The following is a 19065-nucleotide window of genomic DNA, read 5'->3' as shown; positions in this document are numbered from 1 at the left end:
TTATATCTTGGGTATTCTAAGTTTCTGGGCTAATATCCACTTATCAGTGAGTACATACCATTCTTACAACTGGAATAACTATGTAATTTGTATACTTCAGACCTTAGAGAGGAAAACAAATATGTTTCAAGGCAGGCCTGGTAACAGGCAGCCATAGACCCAGTCACTCAGGAGATTGAAGCCCGGAGTTTGAGACATCATCTAAAACCACCATCAAAGGAATGCACACACACACACACACACACACTGCAGTATCCAAAAATTAAACATGTCACCTTTGCAACCAGTGCAAGCTCCTGAAATTTAAACACATTTCAACTTTGACTCATTAACTTCAAGCAAAAAGTCAATATGATTGAGAAAAATACTCACTGTACAAACCTTTGGTCTCAGTAAGATTTGGGGCCCTGGTGTCTGCCTGCTGTTGGCACAGTGCTCCACTACAACCCAAATTTAAGTTGCAAAAGTGGCCTTCACCAACAATCTTTGCTTCTTCCAATACCTGGCAACACTTCCTTCCCAGAGGCTATGAAAGATGGAAGTCAACCCAGGAATTCCCACTTCCACACACACTCACCTTCCTTTTAGGAGAATACTAAGACGATCATCAACTGAGGTTTTGTCCTCTGTGGCATAAACCTGGCCCCTTTTCAAGGTCTGGATCATACAAAACTGTCCGGTTAACCTTCTAAACAAATCCGGAGGGACTCGGAGTGGTTCAAACAACCGGTGATAGACACCACCCAGCTCCTTTTCAATTTTGACCTGAAAGACAGCAACGCCAAAATCCTGCACCAAAGCGTTCCCCAGACCCTGACTCTTGAGGGCACAATATGGATTTAAAACATAACCAAACCTGTGATACACACCAGTGGCTCGCTGTATGTGCTCGGGGGGGGGGGTCTTAGAGGGTTAGTATCAATGTACATTTACACTCTAAAAAGGAACCGTGAAGCTCAGAGTCTATTTGAAGTGCATGGTGGGGCCTAAGATTAGTCACACCTCTTTATACTGACTACGAAGCAACTGCTTGAGTGTTTGGGTTTTGTCAAATCACGCACCTTCCTACCTCACTTATCAGTAGTACATACGTAACACAATGTTTGTTTCAAAGGACAAAACAACCTTAGCTTATGATAGTGAGAAAGTAAGAATAGATGTAAAATCAAATTTACAAAATGATGCATTGAGCATTTTTTAATCTCCGTGTCATTATTTAATGCCTCAAGGCAGTGAAGCCAACACTCACCACTTCACATTTACATTTTCATAAGCAAAGTAAAAGGGAAGGATGGAGAGCTTGGGCATGGTGGTTCATCCTAGTCTAAACTCCATAGAACCGAGATCCCACTGAAGAGTAAGGCTGGCTACCAGATGAGCAGAGCAGTGCACTGTCTTAATGATCTTTTGTCACATTTTCTCAGGCCCAGAGCCTGCCACGTGTCTGCATACAGCAGTGTCTGGAAGTCACGGTAATTGGGTGCAGGGGAAATTGTACTGCACTGTGGATGAACTCTGACCCCGGGAACGGCCTGATAGACACATGGTGAAATCTACATACACAGAGCACAGAATTCTCTTACGGGACAGCAAACAACTGGGAGCTGCTTCTGCCTGAGTCACTCTACTCTGCCCCACTGCTTCACTTCACTCATTTGCTCTGAAGAATATTTATTTATGTATTTATGTATGTATGTATTTATTTATTTACTGATTGGTTGGTTGGTTGGTTGGTTGAAGTAATAGTCTTTGAAAAAAACAACAACAAAAAACTCAAGAGCCCAGCTGCAGCATGCTCTTCCTGGTGCTCCAATCCCGGCAGTAAGCACTGCAGACTGGTGACGAGCATAAGACCTGTTACAGGCTAGTAGCACACATCCTTGTCCTGCCCTTCCTTACACCTCAGATCAAGACTCAGTTTCTTCGTGAGGTGGTCTGAATTCTCTTCTCTGAAAGCATCAGTTTGTCAAAGGTTTCTCTGGGCACCTCCAGTGCACACAGGGCTACCACAGCTAATGTGCAAGATCACACTATTGTTCCCAGTTGTTTGCTGCCCCGTAGAAGAATGAGTCAGCCTTACCTCCAACTCTAGCAGGCTTGGGCATGTCATTGGCTTTGGCCAATGAAATATGAGCAGAAGTGACACATTCCTTCTGAGCAGTTTTTTTTTTTTTAAGTTTATTTTTAAATTGTATGCATATGGGTATTTGATCAGCATTATGTGCATGCAGTACCTATAGAGGCCAAAAGAGGGCACTGCATCTCCTGGATCTGGAGTAAAGGATGGATGGGGACTCTCATGTGGTACTGGGAACTAAACCCAGAACCTCTACAAAAGCAGCTAGCGCTCTTAACCTTCCAGTTCCTTGAGCACATGTGTTAAGAGTCATCGGGTGTTTTTCTGACCCCTGTAACGCCCCCTCTGCTGTGAGAATGCAGAGACCCTGAAATGAGTAAGATGGTGGGCTAGAACCAGTGATCCCAGTCCACAGATAAGGAGGGTGAGAAGTCCTGGTATCATGGCTATCTTTACATCTGTTACACTTATCATCTGTTACACAGCCTAACCCAGAAAAAAAAAAAAAAACCCTAACCAATACGGGAAAGCAGCCCAACTGAGCTGCTGTGTGAAAAGCTACACAATAGTGGGGTGTCCACAATGCATAGCATCTGTGTTTCTGTGTGAAATCCCTAGTTTCTAATAGTTTCCTACATTAAACATAGAGCTAGGAGGAGTATTACTGTCTTAGGTCACCGAATGCTTGTGCTTAGGACAGTCGGTGAGCATGGAGGGCTCAATTTCTAGGAACCCAACTGCTTCCTACTGTGTTTCTAGGTTTATGCTTTGGGGAGTTATGTTGTTGTAGGTTTGGTATTTTGCTTGTTTGTTTGTTTTCGTTGTCATTTTCTTTTCCTTCTTTCTTTCTCTCTCTTCCTTCCTTTCTTCCTTCCTTTCTTTCTTCCTTCTTCCCTCCCTCCCTCCCTCCCTCCCTTCCTTCCTTCCTTCCTTTCTTCCTTTTTTTTAAATTTAAAAATGGACCCCATCACAGCTCCAAGCTGACTTCAAACTCACTAGGCTGGCCTTGACCTCCATCTGCCCCAGGGAATGCTGGGATCACAGACCTGCACCTGTTCCAGGGAGTACTGGGATCATGAGGGTGGGCTGCTGCACTCAGAACTTACTCTGTTACTAAGAAAATATAGTCAGAGAACCCAGGGTCCCAAATAAATAGTTAAGTTTGGACATTCTGGTAAAAGCCACCAAAAGAACTGATCTCTTCATGTAAGTAGTTTAGGCTCAAGAAAGATAATAAGCATTATATTAAGAAAAGAGAATGAGCCATTTGCAAATCATTAGTATGAAATGGAAGCTGCCTATCAGTAATTTTATAATTAAGCAAAGATATTCCCAAGTGATATCTGAGTATCACCAGACCAGGAAATAGTCACATAATAGGTCTAAAAAAAGGCAGCATTAGTCATGTCTTTCATGCTCCAGTGAGTCAAAGTTTTGAAAATTCATTTGTTAGATGAATTTCACAGATTTCAAATGTTTTTCTCTCAGGCATTTACCCAGAAAGCTCAATATTCCGAGGAGTCAAGAGGGACCAAGGCTGTCAGGTGCTCACATGCAAGTCTGAATGAAGTAATTTTAAAAAGCTTTCATATTTAAAGTCACTTTCTAATTTAAAAAAATTTAGTAATTACCGGTCTTTTCTTGTACAAAAGATATGAAAGATGCAAAATATTGATACCCAAGAACACTGAGTTCCAGATCATCATATCCAAGGCACAGCGGTAGAGAGTGGCCCAGACTACATAAAGGGTGCATCCTGTGGAGAAACCGCCAACGTATTAGAGACTCACAACAGACTCAGCAAACAGCGTAATATAATCCTCCTCTGTCTAGAAACCAAACATGGTCTACAAATACTTCAGCTGAATACCACATTTTCATTGGAGTTTATTACTAAAATCATCTCAAACCAAAATACATGTTTTGCTATTTCTATAGAAACAATGTGTTGTTTGTTTGTTTGTTTGTTTGTTTTCCAAGACACGGTCTCACTATGTAGTTCTGTCTGTCCTGAAACTGGCTGTGTAGACCAGGCTATGTTATGTGGGGGATGTGTATGTATGTGTGTGACTTTGAACTCACAGAAATTAACCTGCCTCTGCATCCTGATTGCTGGGACTAAAGGAATGTGAATAAGATTTATAGACCGGGTTGGCTTCAACATCAAAAGATCTACCTGCCTCTGAGTTCCAAGTGCTGGGATTAAAGGTGTGTGCCACCGTTCCTGGATGGGAGTTTCAAACTTTATAATACTGACAATTCAGTACGGGTGTTCCCTACTACTCGTTTTGTAAGTTTGTAGAAACCTACAAACCGCACACACCACACAACACCCTCCCATACAACACACACAAACAAGACACACACACCACATATACACAACACAGCATACACACACATACATACAACATGATACAGCAAACACACATACAAAATGTAGCACACACATACATACACATCTCCCACATAACATCCCACATACACATACATACAACACAGCATACATACATACATACAACACAGTACACCCAACACATGTACAAAATGCAGCACATACATCTCCCACATATACATCCTATACAACATACACACACATGTAAAACACAACATACATGCACACATATACATACCACACATATACATACCACACATATACACACACAGCATCGCACACAACACACACACACACAGAGACACATACATACATACCACACACACAACACACATAAAACACAGCATACATACACGTACATACCACACATACACACATACAACATAGCACACACACATAAAGCACAACATACATATACACATATACTCACCACATACACAGCTTAGCATACACAGAGACACATACATACACAGCACACACACCTATAAAACACAGCATATATACACACATATACTTACCACACACACACAGCTCAGCACACAACACACACACATACACACACACAAACACACACACACAGTTACTTTGGTTCTCATTGTTATCTCATTGTATTGCATTCTGCAGGCTCTCCAAGTGCAGGAACTGCAGACAGCACTGTCAGCTGGGTTACACCCCTAGCCCTAGAATTTGTAGTTTTCTGAGACAGTGTCTCCCTTTGTAGACCAGGCTCCCCTTAACTGCAAAGCTTTTTGCCTCAGCCTCATATTCACTGGGATTACAACCATACTGGTGAATTGCCTGTATGATGGTGTACGCCTATATGAAGGTATAATTGGGGGTATCAAAAGCAACATTATATAAAAATATTTCTCCAGTGATGATTGTTTACTTAACTGAAGCTTACGGCAAAGCAAGGGAAGGACTATCACAGCTTCAGGCAACACTGAAGAAATGTTTTCCAAAAGGTTTCTACAAACGTACAAAACGAGTAGTAGGGAACACCAGTACTCAATTGTCAGTATTATAAAGTTCGAAACTCCCATCCAGGAACAGCGGCACACACCTTTAATCCCAGCACTTGGAACGCAGAGGCAGGTGGATCTTTTGTTGTTGAAGCCAACCCGGTCTATAAAGTGAGATTCGATATCACTTTAATTTTTTTAAACCTCATTATTTGATAAGGAATTAGGCCCTATATTTCACTTTGTATTTTCATGATTAGTGGTGAACTCAAATATTCTATTTACTTTGGAGTTTTGAGGCAAGGTCTTGTGTTGCTAACCTTAAGTCTAGGCTAACCTTGAGCCCTCGGCGTGGCTGAGGTTACCACTGAACTTCTGGTCCTGTCTCTTGAGTGCTGGCCTGCTCTAATATGCGTAGGGCTTCATGTAGCATAGGTAAGTACTGTGCCAATGAGCGGCAGCCCCAGCCCAAGCGCAGATATCTCACGGAAACTTTATAGTGACCTGAACTTTCACTTGGTAGTCCGTTCGTCAACTGGCCTCTTTCGGTACCTTTCTCGTCAATTCTCTTGCTCTGTATAAGTATCTTTTCTGATGCTTATATTTTTAGTTAAAAATGACCACTAAGATACTTATAGATTCAGATTCACAGGAAAGCGAATTCTTCACATTAAAAGTTAGCTATGTGCAATGCTGGACTTGAGTGGAACATCTGAATAAATCTGATCCCTTTACTTCCTGGGTGTCAGTTTCCTTGTTTATGGATGAATTATCAAGCTAAATAGATGCTTTCTGGCACACTTTATCTCCAGAACTTATGACTTAATACTTAAAGCTTGGATTAAGGGTTTTCCTCTAGCCAATTACACGCTCCTGCAATGGTTAACTACGTGGAAGTCAAACAGAATCCTGACAGCCGTTCCTAGCTCCCCTTTCAGTCTTTTCTAGCCAGTTTTTATATATTTCAAGCACAAAAGCCCAGTCTTCCTTGGCACTATGCTACAGTTTCTTCTCTTCTGTGCCCTTCCTTCTCCAGTTTACCCCGGGTTCACATTTAAGAGAAACCCTGGCCATCTCTCCAAAGCCAGCAGCACTGCCATAGAGGACCTTGCAATACCACGGAGCCTGTCACTGCTGTTCGCTCTAAGCCCTAGGTATAGAACTGCAGTGCACTTCTGACACCTATACTGTGACAGGCTGTCTGTTTTTACAAGGAAGGAGACCACCTTCAGCCTCAGCCTTTGTCGGATGTTTTACAAGTATCAAAAAATGCACCTACATAAATAGAGAACTGGGGAGAGAAATCCTATGAAGAATTTGTTAATAATCACTGGATAAAACAGTAGATTCTGTTGTTTAATATTTTAATGTGAAAAAGCTTAACATTTTCAAACAGGGCCAATATATTCATATTATTTACATGTTATGTAAATGTTACACTTGAATTGTTGTATATGGGAATTGCTTTTATTGCTGAGTAGTCTTTTCAAGTCATAATGGTTAAGACAACACTGCTTACTGTGAGTCAGGCACTATCTTACTATCTACTTAATTCTCACAATAACCCTAGAAGGTGGCTTGATTTTCACTCTTCTTTGATGCAACTGAAAGTTTAAATCATTGGCTCAAGTTACACTGCTAGCAAGCAGCAGAATTGGGGCTGGAATCACATACTCTGGTTCCAACATGTAGTACATACTTGCGCATGAATGAATTTTCTGACGCATAGAACCTGAACAGTATAGGAAAGCGTACATAGCTTATACACATTAAGGAAGGGAGGCACTGACTGTGCAGAGATCTACGTTCTAAGTTAGTGGACAGACTGTGGACCAGATAACAAAGACTCGAATTTCTTGCATGCTATACGCCTGACAAAGATGCTCTAAGCTCCCAATGCAAGATATATCTGATGCCAGTTGCACACACGCTGTTCTATAGGAAGCCTCACCTATAGATAACATCACTCTGAGCAGTATCATATGGAGGTGAAGAGTGGTGGGAATTAGCAAACCAACTGCAAAGCAAACGTTGGCTACATGAAAAACCAGATGGTGAATCTCTCGCCAGTTCTCACAAGTGGTCTCATTAGAAGGCACGGGTGTGAGACTTTCTAACTCAGATGTAAAACCTGCTACCGTTGACTGTGCCAGTGGGATGGACTCCGTGGAATTCATGTTGAAAAGTCCTATAAAGACAAACACACAGACAGTCATATATGGGAACTTCAACGTTCACGGCCTGTGACAGGTAATATGCCAAAATTATTTTTATGAATTACATGTTGGTAGACAGAGTTTTCTGGTACTTAATCACGTACATAGGTTCAAACGCCAGTTCTGTCGCAAAGTAGGTATGTCTTTTCCCTATCAGTCATAATGATCCCCCATTTGCCTCATGATGAAATGAACCATCTCAGAGAGTTCACGACGATTCCGACCACGTAAAGTTGCTTACATTCAGGGAGTCTTTCATCTTCAGTTAAATCTCTCTGGAAACACACACACACACACACACACACACACACACACACACACACATGTTTAGAAGAGAAACACCTACTTGTAGAGGGGGAGAATCACCGACACTGTAGGTCACAGCATTCACCACAGTGTAGTAGAGTCTTCAAACTATTCATACTGAAGACCAAGCTAGGCACAGGAAAAAACTGTAAAAAAAAACTTGTTTCCTGAGTCCTTTAAAAAGGAACTCCCTCATATTAATTACTTAAAAGGTTAAAATATGTAGAGGGTTCTATTTTGTGCCAATGTTAACTCATTGCCACACGCCTACCATAATATGTGCACGTAATACATAATCATATACAGAACTAGTATATATACATACATGCACAGAGAAAACGTAAATAGTTCCTTTATAAATATTTTCTTTTATTCTCCAACATAGGCCTCTACTTTAATTCCTCAAATAATTCTAGTTGGTGGCATTTCACAAATTAAAAAAATAGCAAATATACAATTTATATGTAGGAAGGTTCATGAATATACACTTGGATATTAAAATATTAAGCTCCATAGCAAGTGCATTTCAAACAATATACATTTTACACAGATTTGTATAAAATGTAACACAAAGTAACACTCCACCCTGTCCATTCTTGGTCTCTGCTTGGTCTTGTATTATTAATTATACAAATCTGGTCCTTGACAAAACTACGAGGGTTTACAGAAGAGATGAGCTAATCTATTTCATAATTTACTGTCAAACGAAGAACCAAAACACCTTTAAATTTAATTTAGAAAAATATATACATCTTTGAAATAAAGAAATTCACATCTTAACATAATACAGGTTTTAAGTGGTATAATCATAGGTGTGAACATCCTGAAAGGACATGACACAAGTATATGTGGATGAATTCTGTATATCTTAAGATGACAAGCACACTTGTGAGTTATGAAGTGAGTGACATTTGTTCTGTGGTGCTGATCACACACTCACACACACACAGGGCTTTAAAGGGGACAAGGGAACATTCCACCACTGAAACACACACCCGCCCTCAACAGTTCACAAATAATAACAGTTGACTTAAATACTGATTTTCTACAAAAAGAAAAAAATAAGAGTCCAACTACCTTCCAGACATCTTAATAAAAATACAAGCTTATCACGATGGGCTGGTTCCAAGAACCCTAAAATGAGTGTGAGTGTTGTGCCTGCCTCCTGTTGCCATGGCTACCCAATGTCCTGTGGGAGGCAGGGATAATCCGTACACTCCCAAGGTCCTATAGATAATATCACTGAGAAAGAGCCTAAGGAGATAAGACTGAAACATAACACATATGTAAAAACCATTTTTCAATCATACTTTCCTGCACTGGATCAGCTTCTATACCACAAGCCATCCAATGTTGCCTCTCTCCTTAATCTGCGCCTCAACCCCAACCCCAACCCCATCCCTGCCCCTTGGACTAGAGACAGCTGTACTACAGGGTCTTAAAAACTCAGTCGGAACTGGGCAGTGGTGGCGCATGCCTTTAATCCCAGCACTTGGGAGGCAGAGGCAGAGGCAGACATATTTCTGAGTTTTGAGGCCAGCCTGGTCTACAGAGAGAGTCAGGGCTACACAGAGAAACCCTAAAAACCCAAAAAACTCAGTCGGGTTGTGATGTTCTAAAGCAGATTTTGGTAATAAATTAATCGACACAAACACCCCTTCATATTTCCCCTCTGCTACCTCCTAATCTGCTATAGTTCACTTTTAGGTTTTAGACGTGGCATTAAAAGCTTACATTTCTGGTCAGAGGAAATTGGCAAGAAAACTATTATTTTTCCTCAAAACCAGAAAATATTAATAGCTATTAAGATGCATTACATGTGTTTATTTCTACAGTGGTGTACGGGTGCATAAGTCAGAGGACAGCTTGCTGGAGACCCTCCCCTTCCACTTCCACAGGCGTGCTGGCATGTACCTTCACGGCCTGAGCTCTTTCACCGGCCCTAATGGCCAGGTTTAAATGCAGGCATATTGTAGAGCATACTTTGTTACGCTACACTTACTAAAGGCACGCAAATGTTATATGCAGCTGTAGATATATAGCTACATATATTGCTGTGAAATGCTTCTTACCTGTCATAAATCAGTTCAATTTTTTTTCAATATCCAATGACTTAATCTAACGGCCTGCTTAATCACTACTTAATAGGTTTAAGTGGCCTACACTGAACTGCCCTTTTACGAATAATGAATGGTGGATCTAATGAAGAAGGCTAGATTACTGGATGAATTCGTAAACTGTCAAAATCAGAACGTCATCTTTCTCATCAGATCCTCCACGTCTAATTCCCCAAATTACTCACTGTAGTAAAAGCGTGCCCATCTACTGGTTTTCAAATAGGCATCTGCAGGTCTACATACCTGACCGAGGAAGCAAGCTAGCACATTAAACCTTGACCAAATTAACAAACAAACAAACAAAAAAAGATGAACAGCGATGAGCAAAAACCTTTCGAGGAGACGCGCAATTCACTGATATTTTCCCGGACTCTCCGCGCACCTCCGGGCGGCTCGGGGCGACGGTTTTGTGGGATCCGTCTGGCAGCCACTCGTTTCTCTAGGACGCGAACGGGTGGCGAGGACCGGTGGCTCCCACTGCTCCCCCACCCGGGACCCGCTCGCCCTGCTCTCACAGCAGTGTCAGCGTCCACAGCTCCGCGGCCCCGCGCTGTCCCGCCGAGGGACCGGGGCCCGGGCAGGGGAAGGGCGGCTGCAAGGACGGCGCGGGGCGCGGGTGCATCGCAAGTTGCTCGGCCACTCCGTGCCCAACTTTCCCGCGTGATCGCGCGCTCCGGCTCCTTACCTTGCGCGTCCCGGGGCTTGGCGGCGGCGGCTCGCGCAAAGTTTGCGACGGTGGCGGCGGCGAGCGGCGGTGGCTGGACGGGCTCCCGGCGGGTCCCCAGGCAGCGCGGCCCCGGCTTGCTCCCGGTTCGCGGAGGCTTTGACTAAAATAGGCATCCCGGCGGCCGGCTGGGGCGCACGGCGCACGCGCCGCCCGAGGTCGCCCCCGCGGGCGGAGCCCCGCTCCCCGCAGACCCGCTGCCTGGCCCACCGCGCGCGCGCGCCCGGTTCCCGCGCTTCCTTGTTTGGGCATGAGTGGGGACACGCGCGGACGCGGGTCGTCCCCCGCTGGAAAGGGCAGGGGAGTGAGGACAGACCCCTCGGAGAGCTGCCCGAGGCTCGGAGGGCACTGTTGCTCCGCGACACCTGATAGCCCAGCCAGATCCCACCTACAAGCTAGCGGTCTGGATTTCAAAGGAGCGAGGTTGAATGCTTACATTTAGGACCAGAAATTGGAAAAAAAAAAAAAAAAAAAAAAAGGATATGGACATATGGTCCAATCAGTATTTATACTGGACACGGTATACCGGACCAGGTAAGAAATGCAAGAAAGATCACAGTAATGAAAAGTCGGTGGGATGAAGTTTATAGGACAAATAGAAAGGTTAAATGGACATCCATTAACCACCAAGTGTCCTCTGTGTGACAGAGAACGCGGTCCTGTGGGATCAAAGATCAAAACAGACCCCTGCTATGTCAGGATGCGTAGAGTACCCCTGAGGTGCACATTGGTCCAGTCTGCCTAGTAGAGAGCATACCTGCTGTTCCAGAGCCAAGTAGTATAGACCAAGTTTCAATCTGTCTGCTCCAGTTGGCTCTGGGACATTCCCCACAGGCCCCTGTGTTGATGGCTTGGCTTGGTCCCAGCATTATTTTACCTTTAAAATCTTTAAAGAGGAGTTGGCTCAGTAGTAAAGTGCTTACCAGCGAGAAGCCCGAGTTTTCAGTTCCGCAACGCAGGATGCAACAGCCTAAAACCTGTTACCCCAGTGTATCCATGGGGACAGGGGAGAGTCCCTGGGAACTTCAGTGGCAGGGCAGGAATAATAAGTCTCAAAGAAGGTGGAAGGCGCGCGAGATTGCAGCGGAGGTTTTCCTCTTTCCTCCATCTCAAGAGAGCCTGCTCTCAAATCTCCCCCCCCACATCTCACCTTCATGCCCATGCTCTCCCCACTCTCTCCTCTTTCCCCCTCTTCCTCTCTTCATGAGTGTATGTCCCAGGGCATGCGGAGGGACCATCAGCCTTGTCTTGTGAGTCTCTCATTAGCCTGAAAGTTCCCCCGTTAGGCTAGTCTAGCAGACCAGCAAGCCTCAAGGAACCTGCCTGTCACACCCTCCCCAGTTTGGGATTACAAACTGAACCTCCACATCCGACTTTTTAACATGGATTTGGGGGATCAAACGTCTGTTCTTGTGCAGCAAGAACTTTACTAACTGAGCCATGTCTCCAGTCCCTTAGGGTTGTGTTGAGAGCTGAATTTCATCATACCCACAAAAGTTTTAGAATGGTGTTAATGCAGATTCTGGGTGTCTTATCGCTAACTATTCAGTGTGTTAATTTCTAGATGTTCTGTCTGCCATTTTGGCTCCCACAATTAAATACATTCGAGGTATGGGTGTGGATCGCTGTAAATAAAAGGTTTCCCTGTGTGGCTGCTTGTTCATTGGCGGATGGCTCATTATATGAGATCTGGAATTAGCCTATATTCTAACCACAGAACAGTGAGTAAATTTTAGAACACTCTTGTTCTAGATTGCTACTAAAATAATTCATAGAACTTGAGAAATGAAGGTTTGGCCATTAAAATGCTTGCTGTACAAGCAAGAGGATTAAAGTTCTGATCCCTTAATCCTGGGAGGATGCCCCCCCCCCAAGTCCATCATCAAGAAAGCAGAGATAGGGATTCCCCAGAGCAAGCCATCCAGTAAGGCTAGCCGTATGGGGAAGCTCTGGGTTTTACCCTCTAATTTTAAAACATTTATTTATTATTTTTATTTGTGCATGTGTATATGTTTGCTTTAGTCTATACAAATCATTACAGGAACCCTCGGAGACTAGTGGGTATCAGATCCCCTGGTGTCTTCGTTAGGGTTTCATTGTTATGAAGAGACACCATGACTAAAGCAACTCTTATAAAGGCAAACATTTAATTGGGGCTGGCTTACAGTTTCGGAGGTTCAGTTCATCATCATTACGGTGGGAAGCATGGTAGCATGCAGGCAGACATGGTGCTGGAAGAGCTGAGAGTTCTATGCCTTGATCCACAAGCAGCAGCAGGAAACTCCCTTCTGCACTGGGCAGAACCTGAGCATCAGAGTTCTCAAAGCCTACCTACACAGTGACACACTTACCCCAGCAAGGCCACACTTGTTCCAACAAGGCCACACCTCCTAATAATGCCACTTTCCATGGGTCCAGCATATTCAAGCCACCACAGCTAGAACTGGAATCAAAAGGAGTTGTAAGCTGCCTCGTAGTTCTGAGAACCAAACATGGGTCCTCTTTGAAAACAGCAAACACTCTTAACTGCAGAGCCTTCACTTTAGCTTGGAGCTCTGAGGTTTGATTGAGAGACCCTGCCTCAAAAAGTAAGATGGAAGAGCCTCAGGAATTAATCTTCCTAAGATCAACCTCAGGCCTTCACTGTCATGTGTGCACATGCACACAAGTGCACATATACGCACACAAACGTAATAATGCCTACTGGATATATAGGACAGTGGTTAGCAGACTATGGCCCCAGGACAATATTTACTTGTGGCTGGCTTACAGGTTCAGAGATTCAGTCCATCATCATCAAGGTGGGAGCATGGCAGCATCCAGGCAGGCATGGTGCAGGAGGAGCTGAGAATTCTACATCTTATTCTGAAGACAAACAGAAGACTGGCTTCCAGGCAGCTAGGACAGGGGTCTTAAAGCCCATGCTCACAGTGACACACCTACTCCAACAAGGCCACACCTCCAAATAGGGCCACTCCCTGGGCCAAGCATATTCAAACCATCACAATGTCTACTTCATGCCAGTAAAATACTATTTTGATTACTGTTGCTTTGTAACATAATTTGAAATCAGCATGTACGATGGTTCTCGCTCTGTTCTTCTCCCGATTATCTGAGGGATTTTTGTGCTTCCCTAAACATTTTCAGTTTTTTCTCTACTATAAAGACTTCAACTAGAATTTTGGTATACATCCCTATAAACCAATACTATACTTTGGGGTAGTATAGGCATTTTTGTTTTTATATATTTTTAATTACTTAAGATAACCTTGAACGTTAAATATATTTTGATCATGTTCTTACCCTCTTCAAGTCCTTCCAGACCCTCCACCCATCAAAAAACTGTTCTTTTTAATTAAAGAACAGAAACCAAACCAAGAAAAAATAAAACACTACCCCAAAAGAAAAACCAAACACCAAACTATAACCAAATAAAAGCACACACACACATACAGACACACAAAAATGTGAAGTCCATTATATATAGGTTATCTACTCCTGAACATGAGGCCTGCCCTGGTGTGGTTGATATATTCAGTGTCACTCCATTGGAGAAAACTGATTTTCCCTCCCCCAGCAGGTACAAACAACAGTCCAGTTGATAATTTTTACCCTAGTGACTAGGTTTTCATTCATTCATTCATTCATTCATTCACTCATTTATTCATCTAACAAAATATAACAAAATAAAATATAATAAAACAAAAACCATCACATTGATGCTAGACAAGACAAACTAGCTGAAGGAAAAGAGCCCAAGAAAAGGCACAAGAGCTAGGCTTCATTAACACTTTTTTCATCTACGCTCAAGAGGAACTGGCATAAATTCCTCAAGGACTTTGTGGACATCGCAAGTGAGGTCATCTGCCCTTCCACTCTTCTGTATTGGAAAGTTTCTTTCTTCAAAGTGGCCAAAGAAAATGTTATTCAAAAACAAAGCAATGGCACCAATGGATCAGATAGGAGAGAGGGCACCGGTGCTCAGTTCTTATCAAGAGAATGGAAGGGTGTTTGCTGTTGTTCTTCAGTGGTTGTCTTACTCACATTGCTCAGTTCAGAGATTCTATTGCTTCAGTCTCAGTTGGTTATGATTTCTAGAAATTTATTTTTTCTATGCTATCTAGTTTGTTGGCATATAATTTTTCATAGTGGTCTCTTTTGATGCTCTGGATAAGCATTCACATGTAATTTTTATTCAAGGGGTGGCTTTGAAACAGAATCTCTCAATATCTCTTTGTAGTCCTGGTTGTCCTGGAACTCACTATGTAGACCATGCTGGCCCTGAACTCACAGGGATCCTCCTGCCTCTGCCCCACAAGTGCTGGGATTAAAGGCATGCACCACTATGGGATGGATGTTTCTGTTGCTCCACCTCTTCGCTAGCCTTTGCTCTCATTCTGTTGTTTAGATTTTAGCCATTCACGTAGGCAGGCTTTTTGCTTTTTAAATGGACTCTTTCAGTGACTTTGTTCAAGATGACAAAATAGCATATGCACCAGACAGATGTTGTTTAATGTGATTAGAAAACAGAAATAAGATCTTAAAGCAAAGGGTGTAAACGTTTGTGCTGCTGTGATCCAGTTCCTAGACTCTAAAAATGGACATGACAATGGCCAAGTGTTTGTAATACTGAATTCATGGAGAACCCCCATTTACAAAGCTGTGCTGCAGTTGGTGCATTCGACAATAGCTTTGCTAAGAGTTGTCACCTCTGAAGAAAAGTGGTACACAACTAAAAGTTAAAAAGCTGGAGAAGTGAGGGCTGGTTCTTCTTCCCAGCCCCATGCTCAGACTAAAATATATTTATCATGCTCCCAGAAATAAGACTCAGGCTCAAAATATATTTACAAATACCTTGGGCATATAGCTAGGCTCTTCTCTGACTATATCATAACTTCTTATAACTCATTTTCTCTGATATTCATTCTGCCACGTGGCTGGTTTCCTGTACTCAGGTACCATGCATCTGTCTTATCACACGTTCCAGGATAAATCTCCCCAGTCTGGCTCTATCCCAGAGTTCTTTCTGCCTCTTGGATGGCCCACCTTCTCTTCTACCCTATCCTATTGGCCATAGGTTTTTTAATTGACAGGTGATGCTTCCATATAACACACAAGGTATTCTCTCTACAGAAAAACAACTGAGAATCATAACAGATGATGAATTACGAAGGCAATTGAAATCTGGGGCTTTGAAATTAGCAATTGAGTTTGAGCAATAGTTTTATATTTAATAATGAAAAATAATTTAAAAATTTGAACTTTAGTTATCTGTAAAACTCATGGTTAACTAGGTTATTTGACTTTTAAAGACTATTTTTCAAAAGACCTAACATCTAGTTTTGTTTGATGAACAGTATATCCAATCCCTCTCCTGCTCCTCACCCTGTCACAGTGGTCAGAATTCTCTAGTCTGACAACTAAACTTCCCAGTGAACAAGTGAACTAACTACTGGACAATTACATCTTTCATTTCTGTGCCCATCTTAGACAGGCAGGTTGTAGCACACACAAGATATGGCAAACAAGATTTCTTATAAGCTGCAAGACTTCGGTGCATTCTGAAATTTCCAGTATTTTGGTATTTCCTGGATTACCCAGAAATTAGATATTGGTGTCATTAAATATACAAAAGTACAGATTTTAGAACCTGAGCAACTAGCAGAGCTGAGTTACAGTAATTCACCATCTTGCAGGTGTGTGGCAGAAGTGTAAGCAAAATGTCAAGTTTGTCCTTATGGCTATACTCACATAGTGTTCTTCTAAAACAGAAGCGAGGGCTGTGAGGTATTTGTTTAAAATATTAATAATAGCAAAACCAACTGAAGATGTGTTGAATAGGGCTTCTTAACCCTTTGGAAATGATCTTAGAAGGAAGGAAGGAAGGAATTCATCATAAGTAATCAGGCACACAAGCATACCTCTTTTTTAAAACTTAAGTTTTAAAAGGAAGATCAGAGAAGTGGCTGTGAATTGTTCTGACCCTCCAAGAAGACTCCAGGTGCTGAGGCTGGGGAATAGGGCAAGTCGGATCTTACAAACAAAGTTACTATAAGTCTCAAGCACACACACCCTCCCAGAAGGACAGGTGCAGAAGTTTAGACAACCCTGGGACAACCTCTGTGCTTTCTTTCTCTTTGGGTCCTAGAGAATTGCAGACATCACCTCCCTCAGCCCCTGCCCAAAGCCATCTGATGAATTCCAAGTACCTGATTTTGGAACAGAGAGATTAAACAACAATTTATTCCCCGAGGACACTTTTAAGGGTACCATTCTTTCCCAACATAACAACAACTTGTTCGTGGGGAACCTGAGGTATTCAGCTGTTGGAATGGGCGGTGTGGTCACAAGCCTTTAGTCTCAGAACTCAGGAGGCAAAAGCAGGCAGATCTCTATGAATCCCAGGCCAGCCTGTTCTGAAGAACAATTTCAGGACACCCAGGGCCATGCAGAGAAATCCTGTCTCAAAAAGCAAACAGAAAGAGAAAGGGAAGGAGTGGCTCATTGTAAGAAAATGGTTCTTTGAAATTCGTTATAACAATTCTTAATTTGATGGTATTGCTAGGTATTTAATTGGAAGTGAAGCCACATCTGACTTTAATCTGAGTGTGGTGAAGGCAGGACTTTGAAACGTATGACTTCTATTGTACAATACCATCCTGCCTTACAAATTAATTATCCCAAAAGATGATTTTGGAGGCATATGTGAAGCCTGATAATAACCAGCCAAGTAATTGACGTAAGGCTAGAATCAAAACCCACAAGCAACACATTGAAGGTTGGGATAATGCTGCAAGAAATACTGCTGTCATCCAGCACTGACTGGTGTGCCAGAGCCCTGGAATTCCCCGGGGAAATGAATTATTCAAATACAAATGTTTATTATTATTACTACTTAAATTGTTGTAATAAATTCATGAAAATAAGACACCTCTCAAGCTTACTGCATACATCAGGCCTAATAAAATATGTATGAGCCACATACCAGCAGTTTTATCATTTAGCATTAAAAATGGCAAATACAATGAACCGTTTCTTTAATCTCAGATCAAACATATTTGGCCCAATTTAGACCTGCTCAAAATGGCTGCGATGATATTTTGTTTGAAAACTGTGGAGAGCCTCGTGTGCTTCCACCAAAGAATAAAAATGTTTTCACTTTGAAGGGGGGATTTGAGAGCAATTGAGTCTGTCTAGAGGGTGGGAAGACAACTCCAGGGAGAGTCTCTGACCCTCTCCCCAAGTATTCCTAGGCACTTTGATTGCTACTGTAATTTTTAAAAGCTATTTTTTATATCAAGTACACTATTTTATCTCACAAGAAGTGTATGAATATATTATGAGCTAAGAAATTGGCATCTGAAATCAACAGAGCATTTAAATATGCCAGGAAATCCCACAGATGTTTTGAAGTTCTCAAATGACTTGTTTTAATGAATAAATAGCACTTCTAATGCGTAGAAAATGGATAGCAAGTGGCAAAACTCAGTAGAAAACATGGCTATTAATCATTTGGCGTCAGCACTTATGTTACTAATGAATTAGGATGTTGGCATGTGTTTCCCACCTGTTTTTTCTTTTTAATATTTTCATTTTTTAGGGTTTTAGTTAGTATACAAAATGGATTTCATCATGACATTTTAATTATATAGACATACAGATATGCATATCATGTATATATACATGCACGTATACATACACCTTGTACATATGTATGTATATATGTACAATTACATATATACATGTATATACCTTGTGTATGTATGTGCCACATATATGCATGTGTGTGTGTATACATGTATTTGTACCTTGCTAATATTTATACTCTTGTTATTCTTCTTTGCTCCCCCCCCATTCTTGGTGATCCTCTTCCCCCCTAGCAAATTCACTTCTGTTTTCATGTGTGTGTGTGTGTGTGTACACATATATATGCAGTCGAATATAATTTATGAATAAGAAAAACCATGTCTTATTCTCCCCTCCCCTGCCCTCACTTTATACCCTTTCCTCCCCCTTTGCAATTATTTGGATGAGAATTATTATATGAGCTCCATAGATTCATATATATGAATGTTTTGTTCCCAGTTGGTGGAATTGTTTAGGAAGGATTAGGATTAGAAGGTGTGTCACTGGAGATGGGCTTTGAGGTTTCAAAGGCCCAATCAGAGTCAGTCTCTCTCTCTCTCTCTCTCTCTCTCTCTCTCTCTCTCTCTCTCTCTCTCTCCCCCTCCCTCCATCCCTCCCTCCCTTCCTTTCTTCCTTCCTTTCTTT

At 42.2% G+C, this 19065-nt stretch overlaps 1 protein-coding gene across 2 annotated transcripts in view; it reads right to left on the bottom strand.

The window, feature by feature from the left end:
• The window catches only part of Bves (blood vessel epicardial substance), a 32561-nt gene extending 21668 nt beyond the window's left edge, over positions 1–10893 (bottom strand). The window contains exons 1-5 of one of the 2 annotated variants that reach the window (XM_029482215.1): positions 10756–10879; positions 7994–8082; positions 7383–7619; positions 3709–3833; positions 578–765 (exon numbers count right to left, since the gene is read on the bottom strand). In XM_029482215.1, the coding sequence (XP_029338075.1) occupies positions 578–765; positions 3709–3833; positions 7383–7608 (539 nt within the window). In that variant the 5' untranslated portion in view covers positions 7609–7619; positions 7994–8082; positions 10756–10879. Of the gene's footprint in view, positions 1–577; positions 766–3708; positions 3834–7382; positions 7620–7993; positions 8083–10755 lie in introns of both variants that reach the window. The other variant, XM_021175134.2, reaches the window with a different exon arrangement.
• Positions 10894–19065: the final 8172 nt, after the last annotated feature.

Source organism: Mus caroli, chromosome 10 (assembly GCF_900094665.2).
Source record: "Mus caroli chromosome 10, CAROLI_EIJ_v1.1, whole genome shotgun sequence".
In the NCBI taxonomy this organism is placed as follows: domain Eukaryota; kingdom Metazoa; phylum Chordata; class Mammalia; order Rodentia; family Muridae; genus Mus; species Mus caroli.
The sequence above is the reverse complement of the archived record's forward strand: the minus strand, read 5'-3'. Positions and strand labels throughout refer to the sequence as shown.